General features: G+C 35.3%; 1 protein-coding gene across 5 annotated transcripts in view; it reads right to left on the reverse strand.

The window, feature by feature from the left end:
* The window catches only part of AGPAT4 (1-acylglycerol-3-phosphate O-acyltransferase 4), a 165,740-nt gene that overhangs the window by 7,461 nt on the left and 144,498 nt on the right, over window positions 1-13,781 (reverse strand). For all 5 annotated transcript variants that reach the window (XM_074187993.1, XM_074187989.1, XM_074187990.1 and 2 more), the window contains 2 exons: window positions 9,702-9,804; window positions 3,994-4,069 (listed from right to left, as the gene is read on the reverse strand). In XM_074187993.1, coding sequence (XP_074044094.1) covers window positions 3,994-4,069; window positions 9,702-9,804 — 179 coding nt within the window. The remainder of the gene's footprint in view (window positions 1-3,993; window positions 4,070-9,701; window positions 9,805-13,781) is intronic.

Consider the following 13,781-nt stretch of genomic DNA (forward strand, 5'->3'; position numbering starts at 1 on the left):
ACACTATTCATTTAAATCTCTTGACAACTCCATGAGTAAAGCTATTACTATCTCCATTTTACAGATAATATTGAGGCACAGAGAGATTAAGTCATATAGCTATCAAATGTCAGAAATAGGATTCAAAATCAGTTTTTGCTCATTCCAAATCCAATATTCCATGCACTATGGCATGCATGTGAGAGTGTTAGAGGAACATAAAATACTAAACAAATAAGATAGGTAGGAAGGAAAATAAAAAAAACAAACTTCTGATGATATAGGCTAAAACATAAATCACTTCCAAGCCACCTGAGTGAATGGAAAATGTTAGCCATTCTCCCTATCAGTTTCTTGGGGGAAAATTAAAAATTATATCATAAAACAAACGGCTTATAGAATCCTATCTTGATGCCTCCCATTCTATTGACTCTGCAGAACTATAATGGTCTCCCTTTTGTATACATGGATGGCATATCTTATCAAGACACTGAGAAAGTGATTTTCTTTCTTCTACTCACCTTGAACCCCATATTATTCATGAACTAGACAATTCCTTTCTTAATAACCAGTTCATGATAAAGGGGACTTCTCCTTCAAGCAATGTCTCAATAAGGTTTATAATGAAGAACTGACCTTGTCATCTGGAGAATTGTACTAAAATTCCAGGTATGGTATTCACTATCTTGTTTATATAACTTTGAGCAGCTAGGTGATATGGAGGAGAGACTGCCAGCCTTGGAGTCAGACTAATTAATCTTCATGAGTTGGAATCTAGCTTCAGACACTTTGTGAGAGAGAGAGGGAGAGAGGGAGACAAAGAAAGAGAAACAGAGAAAGTGGGGGGCAGGTATCTAACTTCTAGGGAAAAGGACACAATTGTCTCACTTAACTTTTGTCCAACAGACTACATTCTGGAGTACTAGGTTCCAAATTTAAGATGAACACAGATAAAGCTACAGAAGAGGAAGACAACTACTGTAGTAAAAAGCCTTGAGTTCAAATCCAGCCTTGAACACTTATCAGCTGTGTAACTCTGGAAAAGTCACTCAACTGTTGCCTGCCTCAGTTTCCTCATCTGTACAATGGAGATAGGTTGTTATGAGGATCAAATGTGATAATAATCTTTAAGTCCTTTAGCACACCGTAGGTGCTTAATGAATTTATTTCTTGTCTGCCCTACTATGAGTCTCAATGAGAATCAATTGAAAGAACTAGAGGTATGTAGAGAAAAGAGAAGGGAAGATAGGTATTTGAAAGGCTGTAATATAGAAGAAAGACAAGTCTTCTTTGGCCAGGCTCTGACAATCAGAACCATGGGTAGAGTCTGCAGAGAAGCATTATGGATTTCATTGCAGAAAAAGCTTCCTATTTGAGCTTTGAAAAGTTGTGAATTGACTCATGTTGGCAGTCTTCAAGCAGAGAATTAAGACCACTCCCCCCCAACCTTGTCATGAATGTTATGGTGGAAATTTCTTTTGAATTCAAGATAGAATAGAAGACTATTGAGGAGGTCACTTCCAATTTTTAAATTCTGTAATTCTGCAACCTTTGGTCAGCTTATGAACAAGGCTGTGAAGAATTCCCGATCCATCAGATAGTTATCTCAGGGGCAAGCTTTGTCTGAAGAGATTAGAAAGAAACTAAGTTGAAGAGTGGTCAGAAGTTTTTTATGTAGGGTTGTTTGGGGTTTTTTGGTAACATGAAATAAATCACCACACAGAGGAAAATCAACTCTGAGCTTTTCTTACATAAAAAAATACTTTAAACTCACCACCAAAAAAATAAATATGGCCTTGCACTGATTCAAATGAACAAGCTTAAAATCAATTAGATATGTGATATGCTTTCTCTTCCCTCTTAGATTAGTTTTCTCCCTCCCTCTCCCTTTCCATGTACATATTACTTTGAGTGTTTCTGGTTATAGATGAAGTCCATAGGAGGAAAACTAGAAGGCTAGGAAGGTCACATACATGGTCTATGTAAGTGGATAAATATTGAAGATAATTGACAGAACTAGAAAGAGCATTATAAGAGAAAACTACTTTAAGGTTTGCAAAATACTTGGCAAATATTATCTCATTTTCTCTTCAAAATAACCCTGCCCAAAGTCACACAGTTAGTAAGTGTTTGAAGCAAAATTTGAAATCCAGTCTTCCTAATTCTAGGCCCAGAGATCTATTCACTAGCCAAAAGGATTACAGCAAGACTTGCTATTATGATCCCCATTTTAGAGATGGCAAAACTGAAGAAAATAAAGGTTAATTGAATTGCCCAGGGTCACACAACTGTAGTGTAGAATCCTTCTAGAGTCTATCCCCAAACAGTGCTTTTAAATGTAGAAAATAAAAGAAAGCAATTATACTGAAATTAATTATCAAAAGTAATTGCTATTATCAAATAATTACTTATCAAAAGGAATAAATAATTAGTTATTAAATAGTTCAAATGAAGTCAATCTATTGAAGCATAAGGATTAAAATATTTTTTAAAATAATTTCACAAACCCCCCAAGTTAAAAATCTCTTTCTACTATTGTCTCAGTCTTGGATATCATTCCCTCTATATCTAGTTAGTGGCATAGTGGGTAGAATGTTGTTTTTGTTCAGTGGTTTCAGTCATATTCAACTCTTCATGATTCCACTTAGGGTTTTCTTTGCAAAGATACTGGAGTGGTTTGACTATTTCCTCCTCCAGCTCATTTGATAGGCGGGAAAACTGAGGCAAACAATGACTTACCCAGGACTGGTAAGTTGGAGGCCAGATTTGAACTTTAGAAGAAGAGTCCTCCTGACTTCTGATCCAGAGTATCATCTACTGTTCTACATAGCTGACCCAGAGTAAGCAGAATATTGGACTTAGAATCAGAAAGATCTGAGTTTAACTTCAGTTCATACTCCAGTACTATGACTCTAGCAAGTCACTTAATCTTTCTATGTCTCAATTTTTCCAACTATGAAATGAGGAGTTGACTCTATTAGCCTTTAAAGTCCCTTTTAGCTCTAAATCTAAAATCCATTTTTTATTCTTTTTTCCCCTCCAGTTAACAATAACAAACTCTCAACTCTTTTTGTTACTCTTAGTCTGTAAAGCTGTGATTATCCTGAGCTTTAGTAGTCTTAACTCAAATCTCATAGGATCATGCCAGACTTTTGTATATCCTTCATTACCTGCACTTGCTTCCATTTTCCTCATCCATCTATTTTATCCAACCGTCTTTATATATCAGAGGAATAACTATCCTCTTCTTTTTCTAAGGCTGACTATGAAAACCTTTAATGCCCACCAAATAATCTCCAGCTTAATGATTTCACATGAATGACTGATATCCTTATCTGTCTTCTCAATGGGTGAGAGAGGTGCTGGAGAAAGAAATCAGAACTCAAAATGTTTTTTTTAATTCTTTATTTAAGGCAATGGGATTAAGTGATTTGTCCAAAGTCACACAGCTAGGCAATTATTAAGTGTCTGAGACTGAATTTGAACTCGGGTCCTCCTGACTCCAGGGTTGGTGCTCTATCTACTGCACCACCTAACTGCCTCAAAACATTTTTAAATGTATGTTCAAAATAAATAATAAATTTGCATATAACTTAAACAAAAAAATTAATAATGTTTGTTGACTGACCAAAAATGCAATTGTTTATTATTTTCAATATCTGGACCAAATTTTCTTTTAGCTGCTGATATTATCAAGAATTAAATATGAATGATTTGTGTTTATCCTCCCCATCCTTTGATGGAAAGGCTAATTTATTTTAATAATAAGATAGTGAAAAAAATTAGACTATGGGAGAAAAGGAAAGTTGAAACAAAAGGGTAAAGTAATGTTGATTAGCCTTCGAGTAATGGAGAGTTGGCTGCATGAGAGAATGTATCAAGGGGAACAAAGCAACATTTCATCACCTGATACTAGTAGCCCATCTAGGACTGCCTCCTGCTGCAGGGGGAAAATTAATTATTTAAATGATTTATAAACTGCTGTGAGGCTACTTCCAAAAACAGCCAACTGACCTTCTCTTGATAAAGCTTATGGAGCCATCTGGAACATTCCTCTTCATCTTCTGGGACTTCTTCTAATGGAATCCTTCTGCAGAAGCAAAAAAAAAGGGCAGCAAAAATAAGATCTGTATGAACTATCCAAGTGTTTAGAAGGAGCAAACCCAGTATGATAGCAGCCACCATTTCTATGAGGTCTTTCTCAGAGGCCTCACTTCTGTATTCTAAATTCCAACCTCACCCTTTTAATTGAAAAACTGAAAGTCAAAGCAAAATCCTTTAGTTACATTTGATGAAAATATGGTTGCAAGTAAACTATGGAAGAAATGATTTTACTGCCCTCTTGAGCAATGAAAAAGATTATAAGATTTCCAAATAAAAGCTAAAGCCCAGTTAGAGCATAGATGTTTCAACTCTTGAATCTGCCCAGGCATTTTTGTCAATGGATTAAGTGCTCTAGTAAGACTTGATCTTCCTCCCAAAATAACATCCCACTGGATTTTATGGTTCAGAGACAAAACTACTAGCAGCTTTTAAGGAGTTCAAATAGAGCCATTTCTGAAAACAAAATGGGAAATCAAATTAATAGGAATTGGCAAATTCAGAACATGTATTTTGGGAACGTGGGATCAAAACACGTGTGGGAATTTTAAAGTAGATTCACATTTTTTCCCAAAGTAGGATAAATTGTATTACTAAGTCTGCCAGCCAATCCTTGCCTTGACCATCAAGGAACAAGAATCCAAAATGACTGATTCCTTTTAAAATTGATGGCTTTATTCTTCAAATATGAATCATTTCTGAGGCAGTACTCTGCACATCTATGTTTCTTTGAAAGTCCAACTCATATTTTAAAAACTAGTGGATAGAATGCAGGACCTGCAATCAGGATGACCTAAGTTCAACTCTGATCTCAGACAAATCTGATCTGGACGAATCACTTAGCCTTTTTTGTCTGAGTTTTCTCATCTATAAAATGAGCTGAAGAAAATGACAAACCAGTCCTGTGTCTTTGTGAAGAAAATCCCAAATTGAGTCAACTAACCAACAAAGGTTAGTGATCTCAGCTCTTCCCTTCTCCACCCTTTCACCCTTCCAAATGCCCTTTAAAGTCTTTTTAACAATCATATATTATATAATATAATATATTCTAGCTAAGGGCTCATCTTATCCACTTATTAAAATATATATTCTAGGAAGATGAAGACTCATCTTATTTAAACTTTGTATCATGTAGTAACTGGTATAGTGCTTCACATATACGTTTAATAAATGTCTGCTGAATGAACAGATTTTTGGATTATTTGTTACAAAGCTTGGAGGTTGCTACAAAGAGCAAATATAGTAAGATGCATATTCCTCTATCTTGTTGTACAAGTAGTCCAGTGGTCCTGGACAGAGGGCTTTAGGGACCTCTAATCTGCTGCAATGCCTTGGGGCATAACTGTGATTCAGGGAGGCAGCCAGTAGGGAAGAAGAAAGTGGCTCAGCTTCTTGGTATTTTAAAATTAAATTTTTAATAGAAGACCTGAAGCAATTATACATACAATTAGCTTGTAAGTCTACCTTATCCTAAGCAAGGCCATACCGCTGGGGACTGTCTCTGGCAAGATTTCATACATATCCTTCCAATTACTGGACTTCTGGGATTTACTTCCTCCTCAAGGCTACCCCTGTTGCTCATTTCAATCTGATTTCATATTCATAAATACATATAGAAAAATAGAGAGTCCATTACACAGTGGTACAATTTGCTACAATCCCTATAACCTTTAAAGGGATGGCTCTGGTAAGAAGTTTATTATCAGGACAAATCAATCTCCCTGATTTTCAAGGTTTTCAAATTTCTTATTAATCTATCAACAATTATACAAATGATATTAATTATTTAACATTGTTTGGGAATAAGGTGTTGCAGATATGAACTTCCCAAATGAAAAATGACACATTTTTCCTCTCCCTTAGTATTTGATATGGATCACAGAACCATAGCTCTACAGCCACAAGAAGCTAAAGAGATCATCTGGTCAAGACCCTGTGTTTGACAGATTAGACAACTGAGGCCCAAGGAGAGATGGCATGACATGTCCAAGGCCACAGAGATCTCATTCTAAACTTCAGGATGTACAATACAAAATTAGCATTTAATACACTTGATTACCTTCTTAGACTATACTGAATGTAAGTTAACTTTCTTCTGATGGTCACCACTGAGGGACATCCATACAACATCAACTGTTATAAAAAAGCCTACAGTGTAATAAGGCTTTATCATACACTGACTGACCCTAAATTGCTATGCTTTTTGTTATGTCTAGGATATTTGTGATTTTATCTTCTAACTAAAAGCTCTTCCATTTTGTCATTGTGTCTGACTCCTAACAGTTTATTCAATTGCATACATATATATATGCATACATGAATAAACATATATCAAAATTGTTGTTTCTTGTTTTCCTTGTGCTGGAAAGTCAAGCAAATCAAGTTTTCTAGAATAGTTTCTTGCTAAAATATGATTAAATAGCCTCTGAAGTCTCTCTGATAGGTTTTCCTGTCATTTACATGAGCTTCACTGAATTTACTCTGTGATACAATTCTGGGCTAAGAGATTTTTTGCAGGGGGAGAGGGGCTTAGAATTCTCAGTTATGTTACAGATAGTTAAGGTTCTGGTTATGACTTCTGGACTTCTTGTTGATTCTTCATGACCTCATTTGAGGCTTTCTTAACAAAGATACTGGAGTGGTTTGCCATTCTTTTTCCACTTCATTTGACCGAGAAGGAAAATGAGGCAAACAGGGTTAAGTGACTTTCTCAGGGTCCCAAAACTAGTTAAGTGTCTGAGGCTGGATTTGTATTAAAGAAGATGAGTCTTCATGACTACAGGCCAAGGATTCTATGCACTGCACCACCTAGCTACCCTCTTCTGAACTTGATGTATAATTTCATAATAATAATTATAGCTGAAATCACTATAGCATTTTATATACATACATTTATATAATCCTCACAACAACCCTCTGAGATAGGAATTTGCAATAGTTTTATAAGAGAGGAATCTGCTCTATTTCTCTTACTCTAGATTCAAGTGATCCATCTAGCAAACTACAAATATGCGCCACTATACCTAGCCTATGGTAGGAATTGAACTCAGGTCCATAACACCTCCTAGTGGAGCTCTCTAGCCATCATAATAGGATATATACAATGATGCATGTATTATTACAGGTACAGTTGAGGATTCCCCGTATAAAACCAATATTGATTGAAAAGGGAAATGGCATTTCATCTCCTCACTCTATTTGGGAATCCAATGCCAGGGCTAGAGTATCTAAATATCTATTTCACTTGATGACACAGAGAAACTCTCACTACTATTTCCTTTACTAGACTACAAGATGAATTACCTTTGAGAAGATATAAATATATCTTTATTAGATTTAAAAGGAAATCCCAGAGGATTGGCAAAGAGAAAATATACTTTTGGAATCAGTCAGGATCCCTTGAGGTCAAATTTCTTTCTCAAACCGCTCATACTCAGAAGAAATTCAATTTATTTGTATATACTTTTGTTCATATCTACAAAGAACTTAAATTAACTGTGCTCTGCTATATTTTAGCAACTTTTTATGGTAAGGTGGTGGGGTTAAGTGACTTGCCCAAAGTCACACATCTAGGTAATTATAATGTGTCTGAGGCCGCATTTGAACTCAGGTCCTCCTGACTTCAGGGCCGGTGCTCTATCTACAGCACCACCTAGCTGCTCTTTTAGCAACTTGGTTTTTTTTAGGTTTTTTTTTTTTGTAAGGCAAACGGGGTTAAGTGGCTTGCCCAAGGCCACACAGCTAGGTAATTATTAAGTGTCTGAGACCGGATTTGAACCCAGGTACTCCTGACTCCAGGGCCGGTGCTTTATCCACTGTGCCACCTAGCCACCCCTGCAACTTGTTTTTAAAACAAGTAAGTAAAATGCTAAATGTCTTGGCCAGTTTTTAAGTCAATAGGAATTTCAGAGTTTTGGATTTGACTACATAATAGTCCTGGAGATATCAATCAATCCCTTCCTCATTCCCACAGTTTTTGTTTTTTGCTTTTTTTTCTTTTTTGCTGGTAGGAATGACTTTTATATTTGACTCATTAATGATACCTTTCAAGCCTGTTTCTTGAAGACTTTTGTTCAGTACCATGACAAATCAGAGATGTGGGTGTTAGGCAAGTAAATAGATGAAAAGAAATAGCTTACAAAAGTTCTGAAAGAAGGTGTCAAAAATGTAGACACTCTTTCAGATCATTTTAGTGTATGTTCATTGTTAATGTTGTAATGATTTGTGATATGAGGCAGCCTAGTATGGTAGTTAGAATGCTAGGCTTAGAGACAAAAAATAGGATTAAGTTTCACTTCTGATGCTAACTGGGAGACTCTGGACAAGTTACTTGATCTTATGTGCCTTAAGCAACTCCCTCAGACTTCTCTCTCAAAGCAGAAATGGTTTGTGATCTGTATTCACAGAGAGAGTGTCAAGAAGCCAGGGAAATTCCAAAACATGCATGTATTATATTATACCACCATGCCACAGAATAATTGTTCAAGATGTTTGTCATACATGTTCTATATGCTTTTGAGATCAATGTATAACAGACTGTCTGTATATTCTTTCTCTGCCCCACCTATCCTTCAGGCAAATGAGGCACATGACTCAATTTTATGGAAACTTTAAATGGCTGTGATCATTGATTCAATTTCAAATTAATTTCTTCACCATGTTTATCCTTCATTAACATTTCCCATTTTCCAAAAAACATTTTTTGATGTTGTTCAGTTGTATCCAACTTTTCATGATTCCATTTAGAGTTTTCTTACAAAGATATTGGAGTAGTTTGTCATTTCTTTCTCCAGCTCATTTTACAACTGAGTTAAATAGGGTTAAATGATTTGTCAAGGTCACAAGGCTAATGTCTGAGGCCAGATTTGAACTCATGGAGATGAGTCTTCTTGACTCCAAGTGTAGTGCACTATCCACTATACTACCTAGCTGGCTCCAATGTTCCAAAAACATTATATACTCATTCTTAGTCAAACATTTTTAATTTCTAGTCTTTTTTTCAAACATTAAGTGTGATTGGAAGATATCAATCATTTCAGTGTGTGGTCTTAAGACACAATGCCATATGATTTCTACATACATACTTGTATGAAACCCATCTCAACAACAGTCACCCTGTACAATATTTCATTGAGTGTTCTCTGGTGAACCAGTGCTAGCAAAGCATAGAATCAAAACACTAGTTGTTCTTCCCTGAGACCCTGGATTTATAACTACAATAGCTCTATTCCCATTACTTTCTAATTCTCATTTCACAAATCCATCCACTAGTGACCTCTGCTAAAGAAAGTTTTAGGCAACCTTCCCTGCATGAATTTTACTACCTTAAGATGACAGAGGAAGGTATTCACTAGGGTCACGCAAACAAAATAAAAGCCTGTCACTCAAGAAATTTCACTTAGAGGACTATGATTCAGTATGAAACTTCACTTGAAAGACCAAGGCATTGTGTCTTAATGGCACAAATCAATAAATATTGACAAACTATTTCTAAACTGGGAACTGACAAAGGAGAAGCAATGAAGATTCACCATATAGGAGCAAAAAGGAGATCCTTAATTATCAGTAATTCTACCATGAGCCAATATATGAATATTCTTAGAGCAACAAAGATAACTTGCCTTACATATAAGTCTGCATGATATTTCTTTCCACTTAAGACACCCAGTAATGTTGGGTTTTCATTGTTTCTGAAATTGAGTGTAGAGTCATACACAGCAGCAACTGTGAGAAGAAAGCAGAATTATTATTCTATGCTCTTAAATAAGCTTCAGTGCATTTATTTCAACAGTGTTTTGTCTTTAAATACTACACCAACAATTATTTTCCATATTCTTGTTCAATAGTATATACTAGAAACTGATATTAAAAAAACCCAACATGAATTCAAAACACATTTTCTGAGTATGAGGGTCTTAGCCACTGCAAAGAAAAACATCTATAAACACATCTCTTCAAGTCACTAGTGTGAGTCAAAATACTGGTTAGAAATATCTAAAGCAACAGAACTGCAATAAATTAAAAATAAAATTTGAACATGATTTTATTATGAATAAATTATACCAAAATGAAGGGAGAAATGGCAAGGAAAACCTAGCTGTTTGCTAAACCATACAAGATGCCAAGTAAGAAAAATGGTTAAGAGGAAACCACACAGTGAAAGGGATAGATACTTCAAGTTTGTTTGTATGAAGAAAAATGGTAACAGAAAAAGACAATACAATCTAACTTGACAACCATTTAAGAGACAAAGTGAGCAGTAACAAATGAACTAAGAGTCTTGATGGAAACCTAGAGGGAGTGATTGAAAAGCTGTGATACTGTATGAAATTCATTTAAACATAAATAGTTGAGAGAGATGTAGCAAGGAGAAGTAAAGAGAATTCTGGCCTTTGAATCAGGAAAAGCAAGGTTCAAATTCCACCTATAAGTCTTAAGCAATTCTCCCCAAACAAAATCACCAACACAGGTTCTTGATACAATGAAACCATTAGTAATAAAGCAAATTTAATTTGTCATATTATTTCACAATAATAAAAGAAATCATTTTTATTTTTATTTTTTTTAGTTTTTGTAAGGCAATGGGGTTAAGTGGCTTGCCCAAGGCCACACAGCTAGGTAATTATTAAGTGTCTGAGGTCAGATTTGAACTTAGGTACTCCTGACTCCAGGGCTGGTGCTCTGTCCACTGCACCACCTAGCTGCCCCAAGAAATCATTTTTAAAAGAAATATTTTCTAAAAAATAAAGGGATGAAATCAGTGCATTGCATTTTTCTCGTACATTCTAACATTTGGAAAAATTTGTAGTGAGGACCAATAGAAGCTCTAACGCATTTAAATTAATTTCAAGATTCCCCATTGTTTGGTTTGTTATACTGCCCTTTAAACTATGAGAAGAGGAAATAAAATTACTTCTACTTTTATTACCAGTAGACAGGAGTTTGATGTTAGGAAAAAGGAAGAGACAAATCCCCTCTAGCACTGCCCTGGGGTTGACAGACTCTATAATCCTGAAGAATTGGGAGAATGACCTTGATGTTTACATTCTCATTTGGTATTATGACATTAAGAGGAAAAGTCATTCTTGATAACTCAAAAGGGGCAGAGGCTCACCATAGTAAAGGATTTAGAATCATAGAATTAAGCAAATCCTGAGTACAATCATTCCATTTCAAAGATGACAAAAAAAAGGTACAAAACTGATTTTTGCCTGAGTGGGACAGTAACATAAGTAAGAATAAAACCCAGTACTTGGATCTAATAGTTGAATGCTCCTTCTAACAAAAAGTGGGAGAGGTGTCAACTGAGTCAACAATCACTCCTATCCCCTTAAAGCAATACCTTAGGCCAACTTAATGAGAGCCCTCTGCCAAAACAGAGAAAAGGACTTTCATGAACTTTTTGTCATATATCCTCTAAAAGTCCGAGCTCACATTGAAGAACTGGTGTCTTCTTGATTCCAAGTCTAGCATTCCATACACTATGGGTTTCCAAGGAAAAACTTTGAACCAGGTCATGTCGGACCTGGTAAATATATATTGGAAGTAAATATATATTGAAAGAGGCAATGCCTAATTTGTGAATAAGTTGAGCTCTTGAAAGCTTTTTTATAAATTGGCTATTTTTTATAACACTTTATCTCTATCAACATTATCCATAATAGTTGAAATTCCTGGGCTAAACTATAAAAATCTATTTCACTCATAAAATACCATTTTAATATTTGTCCATAATTTTTTGGACACAGATACTCCCCCCCCCCCACTGACATATTATAATCTCTCTACACCTCAATGTTCTTATTCATTGTGGCTAAAAAATAACCCTACTTATCTAGTGATCAACCCAGTGATGAGCCTCTCTGTTCAAATGCAATTAGACTGCTCCTTGGCAATCAATGTTTTGAACTCTTTCTATTAGGCACGTGGCTTTGGAACAATTTTTGAAAACCTAGGGCCACTTATCCTACAGTCCCAATGAGAAATGGACATGATAGTAATAGGAGGCACTTTAAGGTTCATAAAGCATATATGTCAAAAGTACTATATGTACACATGTGTATATATGTATACATATGCACAAAACATACACACATTTGTTCTTCATATCTTCATAACAACCCTATTATTACATATATATATATATATATAAATAAGATTATAGGGGATATATTTATATCCCCTATAATCTTATTTTTTAGATGAGGAAATGGAGGCAGACAGAGATTAAGTAATTTGCTGAGGATGACAAAGCTAGTAATTCCCTAATTCTAAATTAAGTATTTTTACCCACTGTGCCACCTAGCTGACTATAGTTCTTTACTAATACTATCAATTTAATCACTCTCCCAATGAAACTATATATATATATATATATATATATATATATATATATATATATACATATATATATATATATATATATATGAAAAACTGAATTCAGGTTTACAAACAGGGTCTCCATGAATACATCTCCATAAACTAGGACTTCCCTTTTCTCTCAATAGTAAATGTACCAGCTATATTTTTGCTTCTAGCCCCTGTGGCCTGAGTCATGAGTAAGAGGAGGGTCAAAGAACCCTGGGGTCCAGGGCCTCCAGAGCAGTTACTGACTTGGAAAAAAGTTTCTACATATGTGACTCTATGATTTGTCTTTGGCCCTGCCCTACTGAGTTCGATATCTTTATGATTGATTTGTGTAAGGGCATTCATATCCAATTTAAGATTTGCAAAGCTTGAAGTCATAAATAAAACACTGGATGAGGGACAGTTAGGTGGCCTAGAGGATAGAGCACCAGCCTTGGAGGTAGGAGAACCTGAATTCTAATCTAGTCTCTGTCACTTAATAATTACTTAGCTGTGTGGATCTCAGGCAAGTCATTTAATCCCACTACCTAACAAAAACAAAAATAAAAAATTTGGATGACAGAATTTGAATTGATTACATGTTCTTTCTCTCTCTTTCCATATATATATGTGTGTATAAATATATATACATATATATATATGCATATATATGTATATATATATGGAGAGAGAGAGAGAGAGAGAGTATACATATATATGGGTTTAAGTGACTTGCCCAAGATCTCACAGCTAATTAAGCATTAAGGGTTGGAGGGTGGATTTGAACTCAGGTCCTTCTGACTCTAGGGCCAATGCTCTATCCACTGTGCCACCTAGCTTTTATTTTTGACACATATATGGCATAGATATGTGTGAGAGAAGTCGAATATATATGACAGAGACAGAAAGCGGTCAGAATGATGACCTGAATACAATGAGTTACAATTTAATTTAAAAAGAGTAAATGTGAAGTCCTATACAGAGGTTCAAAAAAAACTGATTCAATAAGTATGCAATAAAGAAAGGATGGTTAGGAAATTTATTCATTAGAAAATCAGCTGCCTTTCAACTAGACACATGGTAACATTATAACATGAAAGTCAAAAAATCAGTGGTATCTCAGACAATATATAGAGTCCTAGGATTTAGACTGAGGGGGGGTAGCATGTTCTACAGCATTCTAATCTGGTGAGTATACATGTGGAACATGATGTCCAGTTTTAGGTGCTATATCTTAGGAAGAAAGTTGACAGAATAAAATTGGACCAAAGGAGAAAAAATGACTGGTCTAGAAACCAGGCCACCCAAAAATTAGCTGAGTGAACCAAGAATATTTTAATCCATCTAATGCGATA

Source organism: Macrotis lagotis, chromosome 5 (assembly GCF_037893015.1).
Source record: "Macrotis lagotis isolate mMagLag1 chromosome 5, bilby.v1.9.chrom.fasta, whole genome shotgun sequence".
Classification (NCBI taxonomy): Eukaryota; Metazoa; Chordata; class Mammalia; order Peramelemorphia; family Peramelidae; genus Macrotis; species Macrotis lagotis.